At 40.9% G+C, this 22,983-nt stretch overlaps 1 protein-coding gene across 1 annotated transcript in view; it reads left to right on the top strand.

The window, feature by feature from the left end:
- Positions 1 to 22,983, top strand: part of LOC147203508 (glutamate receptor ionotropic, kainate 2-like) — a 141,954-nt gene that overhangs the window by 67,761 nt on the left and 51,210 nt on the right. The window contains exons 7-10 of the mRNA XM_086113181.1: positions 13,174 to 13,317; positions 15,671 to 15,778; positions 18,118 to 18,231; positions 22,216 to 22,422. Of these exons, the coding sequence (XP_085969307.1) occupies positions 13,174 to 13,317; positions 15,671 to 15,778; positions 18,118 to 18,231; positions 22,216 to 22,422 (573 nt within the window). The remainder of the gene's footprint in view (positions 1 to 13,173; positions 13,318 to 15,670; positions 15,779 to 18,117; positions 18,232 to 22,215; positions 22,423 to 22,983) is intronic.

Raw genomic sequence — 22,983 nt, 5'->3', positions numbered from 1 at the left:
TCCGCTACTTCTGCCTTCGAGCCTGCCATTCAAACAGCCTCATCAGTGTCATAGCATGACAAGTCATTGATTCCGTCATTACGACACTTAACTCTCCCGTAAACCTATGGAAGCAGTGATGCCAAATACTGATTTTGCTGTAGACTGAAAATGTTGGATTTGTCTTCATAAGATGAATATGGACATCAGCTTTCATTTCTAGGTATTTGCGCCACTTGACAGGTATTATGCCTACTTGGCAAGTAGGCATAATGAATACGACATTTTTAGTTTAGCAAAAGTATTGAAACAGGTAGACTTCGATGAAAGCGTTAATAAGACATGACGTGTAGCTCCAAATCCTTTGCTTGCAATAATGCCATCAAGCCCGTCACTGACTGACATCACCCAATTCACCACCAGGCTCTTTCAGTTATTATTTTCGGGGTGATGTTGTCTTCAGTTTCCTCTTTAGCAGATAAAATGAATGCATGAACGACTGAGAGGTTTGGTGATTGTTTGGCTGGTAAACTTACTTACTGTATCTCTGAATCTGAAAAACTGAAAAAAGCATGACGACACTTGCCTCGATCAACAATTGTAGTTCATATCTCAAAGTATTTACAGATTTTTATTTTTCATTCAACTTTTAGCCATGCACCTTCGAACAACCCCATTCATTGTCTATGCTTGGGTGCAGCGACGAAACACCGTGTCGCGTCGTGTTGGTGGCACACAAGGTGGCCGTTTGCCAGTGTGACGTTGCGATGGCAGATGCCACCACATTGGTACACTGTGGTGGAGGACAGCAGAGCCAATAGGAGCGGTGGTAAGGTGAAGTTGTACATGAAATGACAGAAAATGGCAGTAACAACAAATGCAAAGTCATCTTTTTCATGTCAGTGTAGTTTGAACGCAACATACTTTACCTTTTACGTTTTCTGTAGTATTTTTTGTTAAAAGAAATGTTCCTTAAACCCCCTTGCATTGAGCTAAAATCCAATCAAAACACTTATTTATTTATTTTTAGATATATTACTGGTACTGCCTTCATGACTGTTTCAACAATCCAACATAACCTTTCGCATTTGACTCGATTTCACAAATGAAATAGAGCCACATGACTGCACAAAGTCACCGCTGCCCCATACTAAAGTTTTAAAAGTGACTCATTTACGTGAAGCATGGCAGAAACAACAGAGGAAACAACAGCTAACAGCTAATGCACTTGATGGGTTTATTGTTCTGTTTTACAAGTGTAAACTAATAACAATTAAAGGACAACAATTTATTGTAGCTGAAAATATGAGGATAAGATTGGATATACTTAGACTGGAATCGGTCTCTTGATGAGAACGCCAATTCGTTTGACTGTACTGAATCACTGGAATCACTTCATTAAAAATATATACTGTATTTGTTCACAATCTTCATGCAACACAATCCTAATTTACTCCCTCTGCAATCTTCAAACCTCCTACCCCAAGAAAATTTAATACAAAGGATTATTTTTCCAATTTGTGAATCAAAAACATCATCGTCTCCTCTAATTCAGGCACTAGTTAAAATGACAACAGAAAACCTGCATTGTGTGGGATGGGCAGAACATGTCATGGGGGTTCTGTACTGAAATATTGATTTAAAATAATAATAGCACATCAACAGTAATAATCTGGCAGATAAGGATAAAGACGCATGTGTGTGTTTGTGTGCATGTGTCTACATATTATATATATATATATATATATATATATATATATATATATATATATATATATATATATATATAATATGTGTATATATATATATATATATATATATATATACATATATATACACACACACACACACACATATATATACATATATATATATATATACATATACAGGTATATACACCCACACCGGTGTATATATAATATGTACATAGGCGGCGCAAGATCAATGAAAGAGACACTTTTATGCCAAAACACAAAGTAACTTTTTCCAATGATCCATTCAAATGGCCAAATCTCAATTGGTTTCTCTGCTCTCTGCTTTCTTTTGCTGGTGTTCAAGTGTTGCATCACACAATTTGAATCCTTTTATTTGTTCAAGGACCACATCCCTATTATCAAAGCTGTTGAAGCCAAAAATCAGTCTTTTATATTTCCGAGTCTGAAAAAAATTTTTTTTGGCCCGTGCCAAAATCCATGTTATCTCAAAAGATGCCCTTGTTAAGCGCTTGGCAGTGGATGTTGTCCTGTGGATAAGATTTTTCTGTTACCAGAGTGAAGCGGTGAGCTGTATGATTTTCCTCTTTCTGAGTTCACTGCCAGGTGGATACACTTCATTGAACTTTTGATGTGCCCTTTTGTGTTATGAAAAAAACAACAAATGAAAAATGCATACATTCATTCCCCTGCAATATCATAGATGACCTCCCATGCCCCGCTACATTGTGGGATAAATGAGAGAGAGAGAGAGAGAGAGAGAAAGAGAGAGAGTGTCGAATGCATCTACTTGTCTAGTGCATATCACAGGATAAAAGTAAAACACAAGTGCACACTCATGCAGGAGCTGCTGTCAGCCACTATTCATGCCCAGACACTCACGAAGACTCACTCCTGCTATCCAGTGACACACCCCAAAAGGCCTTGCCTTTTAAAATCCGATATCCAACAAGCAGATAAAATACGTACATTTCTTTCCCTATATGCAGCCTTGCCTTTTGTTTGTTGTCTTCTGCACAGAAATGCCTCATCGTTTTTGATCCTTTTGCTTCACCTCCTCTGCTTTCCAATGAAACGACACATCAACCAAGCTTCTTTTTTTTTAGCATTGGGTGAAAGCAGCCTGGTGCATAAAAATAAGCGACTTTACAGAAACATGAAAACATCCCCCAAAACACACACACACACACACACACACACAGGCTAGTAGTTGCACAGCTCCATAATATAACTGGCAAAAGTAAGATAAGATATCCTTTATTTGTCCCACACTGGGGAAATTTACAGCCTCCAGCAGCAAGAATGTAGGCAGAAAGAAGAAAGAAGAAAAAACAAACAAACACCGTTCAATTAAGTGCAATATAAATACAAAATGGATAAATTGCAGTGCTATTTACAGTTGTTTTTCACATCATTTAATTATTATTAATATTATTGTTGCTATTTTTATTCAGCAGCCTGACAGCAGTCGGTAGGAACGAGCGTCTGTATCTCTCCTTCTTGCAGCGCGGGTGTAACAGTCTCTGGCTGAAGGAGCTACCTAGTGCTGTCAGGGCGGGCTGGAGAGGGTGGGAGGGACTGCCCATCATAGCTTTTAGCTTAGTTAGCATCCTTCTGTTGCCCACCTCCTCCAGAGTGTCAAGGGAGCAGCCCAGGACAGAACTGGCCTTCCTGACCAGTCGCTCCAGTCTCTTTCTGTCCCGGGCTGAGATGCTGCCTGACCAGCAGACAATGCCATAATGGATGGCCGAGGCCACCACCGAGTTATAGAAAGTCTTAAGGAGCGACCCCTGAACCCCAAAAGACCTCAGTTTCCTGAGTAGGAAGAGTCGGCTCTGTCCTTTCCGAATCAGGGTGTCCGTGTTTGTAGACCAGTCCAGTTTGTTGTTCAGAAGAACACCTCGGTACTTGTAGGAGGTCACCCTCTCTATGTCCATATCCTGGATGTTCATCTGTGCTGGTGAGGACTGTTTCCTGCAGAAATCCACAACCAACTCCTTAGTTTTTCTAGGGTTGATCTGGAGGAGATTCTGCTGGCACCAGTCCACAAAGTCCTTCGTCATTCCCCTGTACTCCCGATCGTCGCCCTCTGTAATGAGGCCAACGATCGCAGAGTCATCTGAGAACTTCTGAAGGTGGCAGTTTGGAGTGGCGTGTCTGAAGTCCGAGGTGTAGAGGATGAACAGGAATGGAGCCAGAACAGTCCCCTGCGGCGCTCCAGTGCTGCAGAGAAGCCTGTCCGACTCACAGCTCTGCAACCTCACGTACTGCGGCCGATTTGTGAGGTAGTCTATGATCCATGCTGTGAGATGGTGGTCCACTCCGGCGTTCTGCAGTTTGCCTCACAGCAAGTTGGGCTGGATGGTGTTGAAGGCACTGGAGAAATCAAAGAACATGATTCTCACAGTGCTCCCAGCCTTCTCCAAGTGTGACAGCACTGAGTGGAGGAGGTAGATAATGGCGTCTTCCACACCGATGCCAGGCTGATAGGCAAACTGCAGCGGGTCCAGCGGTCGAAGGTATAAAACACAAAAAATGCCATAGTATCACTACTTTCCTTTGAAATGAAATGCTGACATTACAGAATGACTGAAACAAGGCTTTTAATGCTAGGCAGTGAGGCATTTTTGGCCACAGATGTGTCCAGAGGGAGTAATTTGAACTACGGGACATAAAAAAATCCTAATGCAATCAGATTCATTGTGTTTTTAATTTTTGACATATCTAAGACACTAGTCTCCATTATTACTTATTATAAAAATGTAATATAATTTCAATTCAAATGATAAAACTGTTAATTCTTTAAAGGGTTCAAATTTAAAGATCATCTGTGTTTGGTGGTTTTCCAGCAAGTCTCAAGTTGTTGATTATATTGCTATTTGCTCGCGTGTGTGTGCATTTTGTCCAAGGTGCCATACATCTGACGAGGCCTAAGTATGCTTTCCCACGGTTAAGGAACTGCCAAAGATTCAGACTTTCATCCGACATCTCCTCAGAACTTTCTTTCAAACATGTTCATGAATAATGCCTATTGCTTGGATATGCTGATTATATCTGGTGGTTTTCTCGATTCCATAGCTCATCTTGAATCCCATCAGCTCTTGTCTTTTTGTGTCTCGATTTCTGTGAAGTATCCCAACACAATGCTCATATCAATGCTGTTCATGGTTTGTAGCTATATCCTCAAGCTGTCATCTGTGTTACTCTCACTGGCAACCAGCAGTCATCTTCAGGTCTCATTTCCGACCGTCATTTTGGGAACATATACACTGATGGGATGTGGAGAGAAACATATCGTCATTACAAAGGAAAGCCAGCCATTGTAATGATTCAATTTTACACAGTCAGTTTCCTCGCTATTTGAGGCACATTAATGTCACACAAGGTTGCAGCATAGATGCTGAAAGTTTTTTTTTCTTCCTTGATGTCAAGTTCCTGGTGCTTAAGTCTAAGTCATATTACATATGTAACATGACCAATGTTCATTTATTTTTTAGTTTTTGTTTTTACATCTGTCAAGTGCATAGTCTCTGGAGCTAGGTGAGAAAAGTGGCTGCTAGGGGAAAATAGTTGGTTTCTATGATAGAAATACCCTAAAAGCAGCTGCAGTCTCTGTTGCAGACAGTAATGCAAATAAAAGCCTAACGGCGGTCGTCTGTTCGTTTGTGGTCACTGCTAAAAATATTGTCTGTTTGTTGTCTTTCCCTCTGAATAAATAATTTCACATTTCAAATCTTTTGGTGACATGTTTTGCAAAGGTGGGCCAATGAAGACATGACAAGATGTTTCAACATGGTAATGTAGGATCGCTTCTCGCGTAAAAACACAGACCCTATTTAATTTCATGTACGTGCATGCATGATTTTTTAAAAGAATCCATCTCAGCAAATACAACAAGCAAGCGTCGTTAGTGACACGAAAAATCTGGCAAGTTTCCAAGCACAAAAAAATAGCAAATTTGCGAATGAAGACATGCAAATATGCAGGGGGTTAAGTTCAATAATAGGTGGATTTTTTTTTCCTGAAACGTCACAGCTATAAATTACAATGCATGGTAAAATCTGTGTAGCACAAGCTTTTATCGTTCAAATTTAAAAACAAAAATATGAATATATCTAAAAAAACACGCTGTTTGGAAAAAAGGAAAGACAAATAAAAGATTTTTAAAAATCACATATAGGGACATATAAAACAAAGAAGCAATTTCTGATTAAATACTGCTGTTGAAAAGTGTAATCCTTTCACATTCTGAATCCATTAGACCATTCTTTTGTTCATTCCGGTCATGAACATTTAAATTACCACAGCGAATGCAACTAATGCATATTTTTAAGCAAACACATGTTTAAAGGCAAGCATAATAACCCCCCCCCCCCACCCCACCTTCCCTCCATTTTTATCATGAAGTGTTCGAGTGAAGTGTCTGACCTTAAACGCTTGAAGCCCTGATGCTGAAATATCATGTGGGATGAGAAGTGAAAACTGCACTTTGGTCGATGATAATGAGATGGGAGTGGGAGGGTATCCACACTCAGGCTGGCTGGTGAAAGCACATTTTTATTCGAGAGGCTGGTCGCAACAGCAGTGGCCCCTGAGGGCTCCGGGCATCACATCACATTATAACCTCGCCCAAATAGAGGCGGCAAAATGGTTGGGCCTAAAATAACAGATAACCCTGCCAAATCACATTATCATCCAACCCACCGCGGTCTTAATCTGCCTCATCCTCCCGCACTGATGAAGCTAATGGAGGGAATAAGTGACATGCTCTTTCTTCGCTCTTTCGCTGTCACGCTGTCACTCGTGTCACCTTCATGGTGGTCTCGCTGTCTTTGTACCTAGCATGTTATTTTAGGATGTGGAGGTTACATGTTAATATAAATAGATATATGGAATTATTGCTTGCAGCTATTTAGGTAATACTCCCGCTCATTTTATTCAATGCACGTCAAGTTAGTGGAAGAAAAATGATCCTGAAAAACGTCCTGGAAAGGGGATTCTGTCATCTGCGGCCCCTTTCTCAAGATTTCCCATTTTTCCCCAGACAGGGTGTTTGGAGTTTTTCCTGGGGGTTAAGATCAGGGGATGTCTTGAGACTGTTTGTGATTAAGGGTTATATGGATGAATGTGACTTGACTTGAAATAAAAATGTTAAAAGCAAATGCTATTTGATTGATTTTGTAAGTATGTACATTTCCAATGGAGGGAGGTGCCATATAAAATCTTACAATGACAAATTGGGTAGGTTGGTCTGTTTGTGAACGCTTTTGAAGTGCAAGAGTTCTAATTTTGCATTTTCTGTTCTGTTTCACACAACTTCCACAGAAATAAAAAATCAACCAGATGGAATTCAATAGTGTTACCAGCCTGAAAAGCAAACGGGCTACAATCTGTGCTGTTTTTGCCTTAATAGGTGGCATTTGGACACAGTGGTGTTGGCAGAGTTATTGAGTTATTTACACAACGCATTCAAATCTGAAACACAGCAGATATCATGGCAAAAAGTTCTGAGCTCATCGACAGTATTTTGTATTTTTTCAATCGCCCTTTTTGCTGCAATGCTGCTGCACTTTGATGTTAACCAATGTTGCAAACTGAAGTTATGCTTAGCGTTCTATGCCTGCAATGGTTAGTTATGGTAAGTTATTTTAGTGTAATATTATTTAGTGTATTTATTTGTTTCAGGATTCTGTTTGGAAAATGGTATTTACGTGTTGTTATTTATGTTATGGGGTCATGACATTATATTTATTTATTTATTTTTCCTGCTTGGAAAGGGTCTGGGGAAAGAGTGGGAATGGATGGCTATAAAACAAGACAGCTTTTGCAATTCTAATCACTGTCATGGTCCATTCCTGGCTTACTTATTCCTGACTTTTTTCTGTCCTCTATTTGCGTATGCAGTGTTGGGGTCCTTTGACCTCAAAATCCTTCTGTGGAATACAGCCCAGCTACGCCATTTACTACACTCGCTGCTACTGCTCAACGTGCTGATAAACTCTCAGCCGACTCTCATTTGCTGACTCCTACATCACTGAAAAAGTTTTTACATCACCATTACTTGTTATACGCTTATTCGTAAACATACATTTTTAGTTCGAACGCACTCGCAAATATTATCGACTGTACCTGCAAACACTTTCAAATGTATTTGAACTTCAAAAATGTTGACTCCTTATTGGCAGCCGCAAGCTTGCATACTTTTCACATTGTGTGGCATTCGTAAGTGCTTCCGATAGGGACATCTGCTTATGGCGGCACTTGTCTGCTTATCAGTCCAGTAGTCACTTCGTGTGTGTGCGCGCCATGTAGTGCTAATATTTAATAACATGATGGTGCTTCAACGGTTAAAAGAGATTAAAGAGACAATTTTTCACGTTGGGTTGCGCTTCACTACTTTTTAGTCAATGTCATCCTTATTGTATCCAAAGTGTGGCCAAACAGTTGAGATTAATTTCTTTTTTGGCACAAGCTACTTGCAACTGTGACTGTGAAAACTCGATAAGTAACTTTAATTTGTTGAAATATATCCTCGGGGATTGATAAGATCATATGGACACATCTGCTGTTTTTCTGACATTGTATTAATTTGCAAGCTTTTCATGATCCCTATCTTTATGCACAATTTGAAGGCACTGTCTAAGGCGGACATGAGTGGGAGTTACGTGACTTAAGAGATGCTTTTGAGTTTCGAACTGCCCGGGGACATGTAGTGTCTGTGGACGCTAGTGCGTTATGTGATCGTGACAGTCGCTTCATGACCGAAAATCTCGGCGAACCAGAGTAAAAATTTCATGTGCCCCCATCTGCTTATATTGACGCTTTATTTACTGTCAGGAATTTGCAGGAAATACTATTGCAGCGAAAAGAGTGGGGAGTGAAAATTGTCCTTCCTGCGACATCCTGTGGATAATTATTGTCACATTTTGAGACAAACCAGTTTTGGTTGGCCTACTGGTTGAGGTTCCTGGATGAGATTTGGGGTTGTTATATTTTTAATCGAAAATTGATACACGATGCCACTTAGAGATAGGCAGCCTGAAAGAGGGCGCTTTCGGGGCAATCATCCTGTTCAACGAGCAATCCACACTACAATGGCGTGTTTTAATCCCGCAACTTCCTACAGCCATTGATGAAGAGGAGTTGACCAACATTCCACAGGCAGCAATCAACAACCTGATCAACTCGATGTGAAGGACATGCAGTATGTTTTATTGTGGGAGGCCAATGTCCGTCACACCAGATACTGACTGATTTTTCCCGATCACTGATATGCTCATGCCCTGCGGCAGGTCGAGGCACATTTAGAAGGAACTGCAAGCAGACCTCCAAGGGCGCATGATTCAAAGCTGGCCAGGGAGCTCACAGATCTGTGAAAAGGGCACTGAGAGACTGCCTTCATCCCAGATCGTACGTGTCTGCGTGAAGCCGTCTCGAGGCTTGCGTCAGCACGAAAATCAGGATACACCAGCTCTCGCAAATAAAGAGCCCTAAGTTTCAGCTGTACAACATACAATAGGACCAAACAACAATTGTCGCAAACAATATCACGACTGATCTCAAAAACGTAAAAGGCATCCTGTTGAGCCTGTTCCCCCTCCGTCTTTCCTGACATCCGAGAAAGTGCCGCACATCTATTTCATGCGCATATCAGTTCTGTGACTGGTGAGCTCAGTGCACTGCTGAGAATAGCAAGAAGAGCTGATGGCAGTGACTGACCTAGTCATGAGTAAGACCTCAGTCAGATCCCAAAAGACTACAAAACAGGCTCAGCTTTTAATCTCTCCGAGCAGCAGGCAGGAGGTGCTGAAGCAGTCAGGGAGGCAAGTCACTGGGCTGCTTTGTGGAATGGTTCTAGTGCTGAACCTTTTTTTCCAAATGCAGACTCTCACATACACCGTCCTCATGTACTCACTTTCATTGACTTTTTTTCCCCCCTAAGTGCAGTCTCATCTCTCAAGGTGTTTACGTTCTGATCAAAACAGCAACAGCTGCGTGACAACAGCTTTCTATAGGACCAGCAGAGCTTGTCTCCACCTTTCAGCTACTTCAGAATCAGCCATGAAATACAATTTTAACACTACTTACCCAGCATTTAACACACTTGACTTGGGTACATATGTTGCATTTCAAATAAAAATGAAAATCGAAATAATTCTTTTCCCTGGCGGTTTCTTTTTCCTTATATCTTGTTGTACTGTGTTTTTAATAGACCCGCACGTCCTTGGTAAATTGAGATATGTAGTAGATATACGTCAGAACTTTGATCTGAGATGTGTTGCAAAGAGTAAATAAGATTTACATTGTTTTCTTTCAAAATCGTTTTTGCAAGGAGGCCCTCGAATGACAAAAAGCAGTGACTCTGCAGATGATGCACTTTGAACTGCTTTCACCAAAATCATAATACAAGTTTTGATCTCCACCGAATGCAAACGTGAAACATATTGCAGGGACCCTATGCCACTGAGAGGCGAGCATTTCCGACTGATGGTGTAGGTAGAAAAATACGTCAGTTCATTCAAGGTCGCAAATGTTTGCCATAAGGTCATCAGACGTTCAGGAATTTTGAAAACTTTCAAAATTTCCTTGCAACAAGAAAACTCACGAAAACGTTCGGCGAACGAATGCCGAACATTTGTGACGTTGAAAACGAACCCTGGTGAACTCTGACCTGAACGGGACATTCACTGCCTTCGAAAACACTCACAATTGTTAAGTAATTGATTCTGTTTGGGTGTCGGTAGGATGTGTTATTTTGGCACAAATAGGAATAAAAATGTGGGCTTTTCCTTGAAAAACATGTACCCGTGTTACATGTAATAGACAAAAAGGAATAGCAGTGCAATATCATTTAACACAAGCGAAAAGCAGCCTTTAAAGCATTTCGCTTGAATTTCATTCGGGAGTGACATATTTGGTCTTAATGAGATGTTTAGAGAGTGAAGTGTCGGTGTTGCTAAATCAGTATTGAGACTGCCTGACAGCTCTCTGTAAAGCTCGCACTGGGGACAAGCAATGAGGCGCACAGTCTGACTGCCAGAACTCATCTAGCAGGACGCAATTTCACATAATTTTTGACACTGCTGAATACGTTTTTTTTCTCCATCTGTTGTATTAAAGAGCATATTCAGTCATCAAATTAGCGCTTTGTGGTATGATCTTCACTACATTGCCAAAAATATTCTCTCTCTCTCGGTCTACCTTGATCCGCACAATATGAAGTTGAGTGACGTGCCATTCTAAATTTATTTATTTAAGATGACACTGGTCCTGCTTTTTGCAGCGATGACAACTTCAGCTCTTCTGGGCTTTCTAAGAAGTATGTTTATTGGAATTTTGGACTATGTTGACAGAAACGCATTTGGGGGAGGTCACACTTTTGTTAGGCGAGGAGGCCTGGCTGCCAGTTTCTGCTCTAATTCATACCAAAGGTATACAAATGTGTTAAAGTCAAGACTGCAGGCCAGTCAAGTTTATCCACACCAAAGTTTTTCATCCACGCTATTTTGGACTTTGCAGTGTTGAACTGCTGCGCAGACATGGTAAAACAGACTGATGTTACAAATCAAAGCTCTTCCAAAGACAGCAGCATCATTTCTTTCAACTAAGACAATACAAAATATTAATTAGCTGTCTGTGGTAACTCCTGGCGGTCACAGCAGTCCCGTATGCTTGAAACGCAGTGCGGCATGGCATTGGATTTAAGATTTTTTTTTCCCACTGTATTCATATCTTGCTAAATTGTCGCTCGGTCTATCATCACGATATCATGACTGGCTGTGTGGGGACAGGGCTGCTGACTCCCGGAGGCTCAAAGGAACAGTTTACCACGGATGAATGCAGTATGTTCTAGTGTGGTTCCTCACATCTCTTGTTCTGTCGAGACTTTCTGCAAATGAAACGTGGCGTGACAGAAAACTTTGGAGCACATTTGGAGCACCGGCAGAATGGAGTGAAATTATTCTGCCGGGCCTGATTCTAGAATCTGTGTCAATTAGATCATATTAGTTTTCTTTCTACAACTATTTTACTACTCCAGTTGTCCGCGACCTGGTAGCGGTCCGCAGATTTCTAAGTTTCTGTCTCCAAGTTTTGATCCGCCCTGCTACATACCGTCAGGTTTTGTGTTGCGTTCATCCGGTTTTTCAATGGCGAACCACACTGTAAAAAAGTACCGGTCCTTAGTTTTGATGAAAGCATGGGAAAACATTTTAATCACATTGTTATGCGGCGTAACAGCAGGCCAGGTGAAAAAAGAATAAAAAGGCAATTCAGCCAGGATTCAGGAAGGAGATTTTTCAGTTTTCTTTATTTTCAGGAGTGACAGTTGACCAGTTTTGAGCAGCCCACGTGTAGCACTGCTCTCCAAGTTGACTTCCTCATTCCTCTTATAAAGGGAGTTCACTTGCGCTTTAGGCCAATCGGGTCCAAGCAACAATTGGCCCTTCCCAGGTGGTTGCAATTACCTCATCTGAAATAATTAGCATTCTACAAAGTGCATTAAGTACAACAGTTTTGGATGGAAAGAAATGTGCACCTTTCTTCTATCCAAAATTCACAAAAAAACAGAAATTTTAAAACATGTCTTTCGTCATCATGACACACATGCAACTGATGTACAGTAAATGTTCAAATTAAGTTCATCCAAAAGGCCTTTTTTTTAGCATAGATTTTTCATGAACACGTGACCATATTGGCTCATTTTTTGACAGTTTAAAAAATTGTCTGGGAATCCGCAGGACTCTCTTTTACCCATCCTGCCCCCCGGCACAGTCTCACCACGATCCACGGTGGCTTCTAACGATACTGCCCCGGGCATCGGGACTGTCGTGTAAACATAAACTCCACTGTGTGTAGCACTGGGAAGCCTCTCCAGATTTGTTCAGTCATCTCAAGAGAATTTATACGACCTTCCTTTCTACATGCACAAGTAGAAAAATCAACACTGCTCCTGAAGATGCAAATGAGGTGGACTAATAGCGAAATTGATTCTTGCACAGTATTATATCTGTAAAACTCATCATCAATCTCATTCCCCTGTCTCGGTTAATCTGCAATCAAATGTTATGGGATGCAAATGTCATTGATTACTTTCTGCGCCGACGCAATGGACTGTCTACAAGACGGGTGTCAAACTCCGGTCCTCGAGGGCCACTGTCCGGCACGTTTTAGATGTCGTCCCGCTCCAGCACACATGATTCAAGTGATCAGCTCCTCAGCAAGCTCTGCAGGAGCCTAGTAACGGTCCTGATCATTTGAATAGGGCGTGTTGGAGGAGGGAAACATCTAAGAATCCAGAATAGTGGCTCTCGAGCATCAAACAGGCATCTTCAGCCGCACCCATGTAATTGAGATGATTCATATACTTTATATATATATATATATATATATACATACTGTATATAGGGACAGATTTCTGCTGCCAGGCAATGTTTATTTTATGCGAATGATAGTCCATTCCCTCCGCTCTCTCCTCTTGCAGACGGATGCAGCCCTAATGTACGATGCCGTGCATGTGGTGGCCGTGGCTGTGCAGCAGTCTCAGCAGATCACTGTCAGCTCATTACAGTGTAACCGACATAAGCCTTGGCGCTTTGGGAACCGCTTCATGGCCCTCATCAAAGAGGTAGATGTTTCATTATCTGATCCCTGTTCTCTCGTCCATGCTTTTAGTAAAGTAGGTGGAGACTGAATTTAAATGAGGTGTAGGCATCATGTCATGGAACAAACAGCGATCAAATGGCATGACTGTTTATTTACCGCATTTCCAATTAATGTATCACAGTTGCACAGAGGGAGGAAAACATTTTGAGCTTGTTCTCCCAAACAGAAATCAGAAAACTAAAACAAAGAACTGAAAACTGTGATAACTGACCAGCGTGGATTGCACAGTGAGGATACGCCTTAAATTTGGCACGGAAAATCCTCCTGGATCCCCCGCACCCTGCCCACCACCTTTTCCAGCTACTCCCCTCAGGCAGACGCTACAGATCCATGCGCACCAAATCCAGTAGACACTTAAACAGCTTCTTCCCTCTAGCCATTAACTCCTTAAACAGTCACTGACGTAGTCACTCTTCTTGTACTACAAATACTGCTACTGGTCACTCTAAAATTGTTCAATGATTTTGTTGTTTACGATGATACTAATGCAGCGTATTATACCGGAGACAAATTCCTTGTGTGTTCTACATACTTGGCCAATAAAGATGATTCTGATTCTGATTCTGATTTTGCGCGGAAGGTTATTACTACACAATTTACTAGCTGTTAAATATTCAGTTTCCCTTCAATTAAAGTCTTCAACACACTATTTGACAACCCCAATATTTCCTCTCCCTCCCTCACGCTCCTTTAAATGCCTTGCCTTTTTCTTCAGCTCTGTCTGGGTGCTGATTTTTAAGTGTTGAGAAGTTGCGCTCAAACCCAGCACTATTCACAGGTAAAACTGATGTATTCGTTTTGTAATCGGTAAAAAATACATATGAATAAATGTCCCACTTCCAGGTATTCGTAGCACATACATTCAAACCAATATTGGACCCAACATATAAAAAAATGGCATCGCAATAGTCAATATTAAAAAATATACTTAGTTGCTGGCTTTGAATGCAAAAGACTGAACCAGCACGCTGTTATTACTTAAGAGGAAACAAATGACCAGGTCTGGCACGTTGAGAGGTAGTGGTGGACCCCAAAAAGCAGGCAGGAGGAAGGAGCCGGGTGTACTTGAAAGATTGTCTTAAAACTCAGAAAACTAAATCCAAAACAAAGTCCAAAGTATCAAACAAAACACATGACTGAAGATAAAACATAACAATGACCAAAACCTGACTGAAACAAACATGACAGTAGCATATAAACAGCAACAAACAATGCCCCGACAATGAGAGTTCGGGCGGGAGTCCTTTTATACAATTAATAATTACAAAATGACCAACAGGTGTGCAGCTTCAGGGGGAGCCCTACAGTGCCACCTGTTGGTCCCAAACCAAACCATGACAAGGTCGAGTTGAGAGAGAGGAGTCATCACTCTCCTAAAGAAATTTGGTCACATCAATTGTCTCCAGACGTGTTGTTTTAATTATAGAACCTAGAAGATTGTTCATTTTGTCATGGAATGACGCTCAGGCAGGCAGACATTTTATTTATTTATTTTTGGTTGGTTTGGAAGTTAGTGTTTTGCTAAATAAATGTAAATTGTTCATGTCATCCTTGTCTTTGAAACTGGCTACATGATATTGTAATGAACTGGCTTGTGAGTGTTTTATTGCTGTGTGTCGCTGTAAAAAGGTTGTGCCGAACACGTCATGCTCTTTTGTCGCTTTTTCCAGAGTCCTTGAATGGATGACTTTCTTGGTGGTTGGGGGACGGGGGAGAGACAGAGATACAAAGAGAGACAGAAAGAAAGACGAGCTAGGAAACAAAAGTCGTGCGCATGCTTTTTGTGGCAATCTTGTTCTGGCATCGCTACGGTTACACAATAGCTGTGTTTTTTGTAAATAAATGTGAGATTACTGACTAACTTGTCCAGTGATCCTTGAAAGATATTACAATTTCTTGTTTTCAAAATATTAGGCAGAAATCCTTGATGTAAGCTAGAGAATGTTACCTATGCCACGGCCTCAGCTAAAAATACCGCTTATTCCATTTCACATCAATTGTCACATTTGAAATACAGTACACAAAGTCCGTCTGCATGCCGAGCTATTCTTTTGGCTAAACTTTACAATAAATCCTGTAGTTCCCAACTTCCTTGCTTGTTCTGTCTAAGGATAAGCGATTTCCTCCTCTGCAAATGTCACGTTGTCGTAAATTATCTCTCTCGCTTAGAAAAATGTGAAGGGTGACATAATCAGCATCCATCTTTCAGATACTTTCTCTCTTTTCCCACAGACACAAAGAAAATTTCAACAACACATTCAGGCTTGATGTCATATCAAATGTCTGTCTTTGTTGCAATTTTCTTTCATCTTTAGGCCCACTGGGATGGCCTGACTGGGAGAATAACTTTCAACCGGACCAATGGCTTGAGGACAGACTTTGACCTTGATGTTATCAGCCTGAAGGAGGCGGGGTTGGAGAAGGTAATTTCCCTCTAGTTTATCCACACATTCATAAAGTGGATGGCTAACTAATCAGTAAGCAGATATTTGTGTGAATGCACAAGACTTGAGGTTGAAGTCTGACAACTTGGAAAGTGTCGTAAGAACTTTGAAATTTCACACTGTGAAATTTGTATTGAAAAAAACTGAATGCACCTAATACTTCGTCGCTCGGTTGCGAGGGGCTACGGAATGATACTATGCCTCAATGACAGCTTTCACCTCAATGGAAATAAAAGTTAATTGGATTTAGGTATCCAAGAATTAACATGAGGATAAAACACAGACCACACAACATGAAGTAAGCCAAGGGTTAAGTTTCATTATGGCAAAAGGAAAAAAAAACAAAAACACAAAAACAGTTTTCGGTTTGCAAGTTCAGAAAAGCAAATTAAAATCAAAAACAATTAATGACTTTCTACAGAGATGTTGCGATTAATTACTGATTAGAACAAATAGAAGTACATTTTTCCCCCGTTTTATCACGATCCAGATTATCAATCAACCAGCTGAGATATTTGATAATAATAATATACTCAAACAAGACGAAAAAACACTTCACACTTAAGCATCCACACTGCAGCAGTGCTCGACCTGCGGCCTGCGTGTGCGTGCACCTCGATGAATTATTTAGTCCATTATTAGAAAACCCTTCAGAAGCCCTCCACCCTCATGAAGTCTGAATTAAAGAGTTGATTTGCAATTACAAAGCCTATCTCGAGTCAGTCAAATACGAAGAGCCCCCAGGGGACTTTGGCGGATGCGGTTTGGAGTGTTTGTGCTCCTTCGTCATGACACTATGGGCAGGTTGGTTCGACAGGACAAAGGGTTAGCGATGGGAGGGTTTTCCATTTTTGAGAAAGGACATAAGAGGCCTGAGGATAATTAAGAGCCACACCAATTCTTTTTTCGCCTTTGATCTTTATCACTATTTTCTTTGACTAACCACACAAAAACCACAGAGCCAATTTAGCTCCAATTTAATCTTTAACTTTGCTCCCCATGGTGCGCCGGAAGGCAGCGTGACATCCTGTCAACTGTCCTCAGGCTTCAACACATTTTCTAATGCAATGTATCCAGGGAGGAAAAAAAATCTTAGAGGTTACCGGAGCTCAGGAAGTAGAGTGAGTCATCCGGTAACCAAAGGGTTGGCTGTTTGAATCCCACTCTGTCCAAGTCTTTGTGTACTTGAGCAAGACGCTTCATCCGCCTTGCCTCCAGCCAGGTGTAAATGTTTGGTACCGGTGCTCGGAGCGGCCATAGGCGCATACCGGCAGCCACACTTCTGTCAGCCTGCCACAGGTGTGAACGTCCGAGTGTCCGTTGTTAAACGTCTTATAGTGTCCGGAAAAGCAACAGATAAAACTGTTGCACTCTTATTTTATTATTATTACTGTTGGTTCATAGTGTGACTCTTGTAGGGGTTATTCGAAATCACATTTCCATTCACCTAATTAGCTTCAAATGAAATATAGCATATCAAACAGTTTGTCACCCTGCTCCCCATTTAGCCTGAAGTATGCCTCAAAGCTGTCTACTGGAGCTGTAGTTCACGGAGGAGCCTCAACTCCCTGAGATCCTACTGTGTCATTATATTGGGATAGAATCATACCATTCTTTTACAAGATCAGAAGAAGAAAAGTTAGGGCTTTCCGTTGAAAAGATGACAAATACATGTTGCGTGCTGTGGCCTGCTTTTTTGTTTTTGGTCCAAACCAGCGGAATAAGGCACCAGGCTAGAGAAAAACACTTCCTGTTCGGTCGCTTAGCAACCGGGCCAAGTTTGACAGGGCACAGCATGGCGCGGGCTCATTGGCAGCAGAGTGCAACATTGCCTTACACTGCAGTGGGTGTCGTGCAAACTAAGTGCAGTTTGAATGCATCTTAAATATATATAAATAGAATTGTAAAAAAGTACGTTAAAAACAAGAATTAATAGAATTTTGCAGTTCTGCGTTATATCTGTGTAATTACAGCAACATGTAAGGCAAAGGCATGGGATCATTTATTTATGTGCTCTTAGGCTCCCCCTACACTTGTGAAAAGGGATGTACCCCTGGATCATTCCAAAATGGTGCACTATTTTGGGTATTTTGTTTTGTGTTGTTTTGTTCATTTATTTTGCGAGAGTAAATCAAGCATGCCAACTTCTATGATGCTCACTAAAATAAGCGATATTGTAAGCATTTTCTTGTTACCACCCCCTCATTATCGGGGTGTGGGAACAATTTGTTTTCCACTGAACTTGTGCTTGGAGTTGTTCTTGATGGAAGTTTTTATATGAGCAAACTCACAAGTAATGAATGAATGGCTTTCTATAGATTGGCACATGGGACCCTCCAAGTGGCCTGAACATGACGGACAACCAGAGAGGGAAGACGACTAACGTATCAGATTCCTTATCCAACCGGTCCCTCATCATCTCAACTATACTGGTATTTGATCCTGTTCATTTCTCAGTATGACATGTTTACAAAGTTCTCTCGGGTGACATCAATAAATCGATCCCTCCACCCACAGACACAGAGCAGTATACCGATCAGTTAAAGATGGGAGCATTTATTATGACCATTTGGAATGGTATTAAGCAGGCATTGATTTCAATTTCAATCAATGTTTGCTGTTCCATGTTCAGTGCTAGTTGTCAATTCTAAATATGTTCAGCTTCCTCCCGTGACAGACAAGATTGTATCTGGATTTTACTCAATGATCAAGCGATAGTTTCCTTTGGCCCCTTTTTATTTTAGTGTTCAGTAGTTTGACAGTTCATCAAGAAGTGTCACTCTTCACATTTCCTTTCGTTCGTCGCTGACGATGAGGTGCCTTGAATGCATTGGCATTTGCATATGAATTCAGTTTAGGATTCTGAGAATAACCCCCAAAAATATCACAAGAAAATACGTCATTTGTGAATGAGTGTAAGGTGTAACAGAAAACACAGATTTTTTATTTCTATAACAGTCAGAGTCAAAAGTGAAACATGGGTAATGTTTCACTTTTCTCCACAAAAAAAGGGGCTTTCCTGCTTTATTTTAACATGAAATAATTGGGGGCGTTTTCATGTTCTTACTGCTCTTTTATATGGTTTTGATGATTTATATTTGCTCTTTTTTTCATTCAAATTTGTTACTCAACCATGGAATCCTTTTATTTTCAAATCCCTTTGATAGCACTACTACCGTCATCATAAATTGAGACTTGTTACTTTCACTTTGTTACGTTGTTAATTTCAATTTACTCCTCTTTGCTTTTGGGTGAGTGACTGGAAAGAAAGATCCTCAGCCATGACAAACTTCATCCATAGATGTCATTATTTTATAGCTTTCCCACTTGAAAAAATCTCCCACTGCTTTTACTTAAGCTGCCTTTCAGTTTGAGAGCAGCTTTGGGGGATTGTGCTGTCCGTTTCAGAAGATGACACACAGTGCTCTCAAATTGCCAGTTTGATTGGGAGTTAAGGTTTCAAGTTCAGACGGTTGGAATTGAATGCATAGGTTATGGTTCTGCTTTCCGTCCATTAATTCATCAGCCATATTGTGATAGGTGCCAACAAGCAGCATCATTTGTCGGTAGTAATGTTTGATATTTGAAACATCAATATTATACCACAATAAGATGAGAGTGAATCCACATTCTTCAATCTTCTCTCCGTGAAACAGCTGTTTGACCACCAATTGTGGTTATTTTTTATATATTTTTTGGTAACATTGTCCCTGTACATAAGCTACAGCTGACAAGCATTGGGAATCGAGTGTTTAAATAATATTTTTTTTAAAACAATTATTTTTGTTATTTGTGAGGCAAGTGTAAAAATAGCAATATCAAGTCAGTTGTGGGTTGTCATTCTCATGGGCCTTCTTTCCTCCTGAGCATGCTGTGAAGTGATTGGATTGCCATTATTAACAACTTTGTGGAAGTAATTGCCATATTAGGATGAAGTCATGGGGAGGCGTTTGATGGGTTGTGAACACCGAGGAAAGCAGGGAGGGCTGACAATAATTGGGTTGGTTACATTTGATTGATGCCAACTTTCATGCAGCTTCTCCTCATGTTCACAGGAATTATGTACTATAAAACATGATGTAATTACTGTTAAGGTCTTGTCCCTGCAACATTTTATAAACTTTAGAAATCACTACTGTAATGGGGTGAAACCTTATTTAGTGGAGATTACAGTGTGCAATGTCTTCGTGGAACACTGACCATGCAACCTCCTTTTAACACAAAAATGGGGAGGGAAGGGTGATGTAAGATAAAATATAACTGTAGGTTTGCTGGAACTAAATTTGCCTGTGTGACACTCAGTTTACTTGTGTAACAAATCCATCTTCAACATTTAAATGAATGAAAATGTATTAATTCGGTTCTGATCATTGATTGCCCCTCCCTTCACCCACACTCGGCCCACAGCACTTTGTTGCGAAATGCCCGCCCCCTTAACAATATGCTTGTTTTATCCATGTCATCCTTCATGATTATAAAAAAAACAAAAACATTTGCTCTTGCCTCATAGCAGCTTGGCAAAAACAGATGGATTTCCTAATGCATAACCAGCCACACCACCAGATTTTGCATAACTTCTAAACCTCGTTCTGTGGATCCTGTTGGTGGGTTGGCTATGATTCACAATACATACTTTGTTATTAAAGATCTGTCAACACCAAAGACCACCCCGACGGAAGACCTTGCTTTCATTGTGGCTTCCAAGTGACACATATGCACTGACTCTTAAAGCCTCTTCCACTTTCCACAGGAGCTCTTGAGCTCCATCTTCACTTCATCTCCATTTTGAGCTTTCTGCTAGGTTTTTAAAACAACACTGCATCAGCCATTGAATTTCTCTCACCACTGGGTGACTTCAACACTGCAGAATATATCAATGGCCTTAGCCACACATTGGATCTGATCTTTTCTACCAGCATTACTCCCTCCGATCTACAGTAGCTCAACCCCACTGTCTGGAACCATCAAACCATTCTTTTCCCCGTTCACATTGCCCAGACCAGACTTTGTATTAAATGCTCAATGACCTTCAGAACACCAAAACAATTAAAACAGCCCTATCCACAATCCTGCCAAGTCGCCTATCATTAAAACCTTCAGACACGTCAGCTCCAAGATAAATGGCGGTGTCTTAGAGCGCACTACAGCACGGAATATCTCTTTACCTTCATTCCCTTGACATTTGGATGTCTCCTCTCTCCTTGTTGACCTCAAAGTTACGGGACATGAAGACCTATTGATGGGAACTAGAAATAGCAGATCTCACTTCACTGTCCACCTGTAGCCATGATGCCCTTTGACACACCAAAATATACTACTCACTCTTCCTATGTGACCGGCAAAGCAAACCCAAGGAGTCACTTCAAACCATTAACCTCTTTCTCCACTCAACTCACCTTGCTCACTCCTCAATTGACCCCGGCATCTGCACCACATTCATGGATTCCTTCCAAGTCAAATCCTTGCCTCCGATCCTCCGCCCGTGCCTCGTTAAGTCAAGCATACCGTCTTTTGCAAAACTATTGTCAGTATCATCAAGTCCCCCCTTGATTCTGGCATTTTACCTTTACATTTAAAAACAGCCTTCGTCACGTCCGTCCTCAAAATCCTGGTAACCCCATCCCCCCACCCCCTGTACAATTTTCAACATTCCTTTCCTCAGCAAGATCCGAGAAAGAGCAGTCGGTGACCAACTTCTCCAATCTATATCCAACAAGGAGCTCTATAACCCCTTTAAATGTGGCATCAGACCCCACTGCAGCCTACCTGTCCAACAGAACTGTTTGTTCCTATCCTTCGCTCCTCATCGACTCCTACTCCAGTCAGCCAAGATGTACCAAAAAGTCCTGTACTTGGACCCCTCCTTTCACTAGGTACAGTACATGCTCTTTCTTTGTCAGATTATTCCCTAAAATACACCGACCTTCCACTCTTTTGCTGATAAAATCCAGCTCCCTATCATCACATACCAAACCTGGATGACGTTGAACCTGCAGAACCTTAACTATGGGAGCAAGATGTAGCTCATGGTGGTGGCCCCTTGAGAAAAAATTAATATGAGTCATTTCAATGAGTCAGTTCATGTGGTTTCATCGTCAATTACACACTAATGGGCTACTTCTGATCGATTTAACGAAAAACAACAACAAATGTGTTGGTCCAGATAAAATACACAATATTAATAAAAAAGGAAAACGTATGTACTGGTAGTGTGGGAGTACTACGGTATATGTTTTTGTGGCCATTCTGCACTCCCAAACTCATTTCATGTGGTAACCTCATTACGTGAAAACAATTTCCAAGGAAACACAATACAGTAGGCTGACACAAATGTCATACAATACACACAATCCCCAATTATTATGAGATGGTATAAGACGCCAGGCAATGCAAATACTTTCTCCCATATTTCACAGGAGGAGCCGTATGTGATGTTCAAGAAGTCTGATAAGCCTCTGTATGGGAATGACCGCTTTGAGGGCTACTGCATCGACCTGCTGAGGGAGCTTTCCAACATCTTGGGCTTTACCTATGAAATCCGCTTAGTAGAAGATGGAAAATACGGTGCCCAGGAAGAAAGCACAGGCCAGTGGAATGGCATGGTTAAGGAGCTAATGGACCATGTAAGTTTTACCCGCATTTTCAGTAACCACCAACCTCCAGTATGTTTTATGCAATTTTACCTAACATGTTAGTTATAGGATGTTATTCAAAAAAACAAATCGAGGAAAATAAACCCAAAAACCTTTGAGTGTAGCTTTGCAAAGACGTGGGAAAGCTCCATGTGACGTTTAGCAGAGGACTGTTCACAATTATGCAAAGTTGGACACTCTCCAAGACAAATTCAATGAGAATTAAAAGATACCTAGGCTAATTTATATCAACTGTAGCACATGCTGTAAGAACAGAATACAAATTTGTTCACGATCAGGTCAGGCCAAGCAGCAGCAGTCCCGTGTGCACAATCGCTTATTTGCACCACTCTACTCATTCAGAAAAAACATTAGCATACTTTTATTCAGACTGTAGTTACTGTTATTAATTTATCATTAAGGGAGCCAGCTACTCCTATTTAAAGCTACTGGACGTTTATTTGAATTGTATTGTATGATGAGTTATTGAAATTGATCTCCTCAGTACAGCTTATTTGTTTTTACTTTTAATTGTACAAGTTTCACCTCTGT

Source organism: Hippocampus guttulatus, chromosome 6, assembly GCF_054856545.1.
Source record: "Hippocampus guttulatus isolate MCC_2025c chromosome 6, RoL_Hgut_1.0, whole genome shotgun sequence".
Classification (NCBI taxonomy): domain Eukaryota; kingdom Metazoa; phylum Chordata; class Actinopteri; order Syngnathiformes; family Syngnathidae; genus Hippocampus; species Hippocampus guttulatus.
The sequence above is the reverse complement of the archived record's forward strand: the minus strand, read 5'-3'. Positions and strand labels throughout refer to the sequence as shown.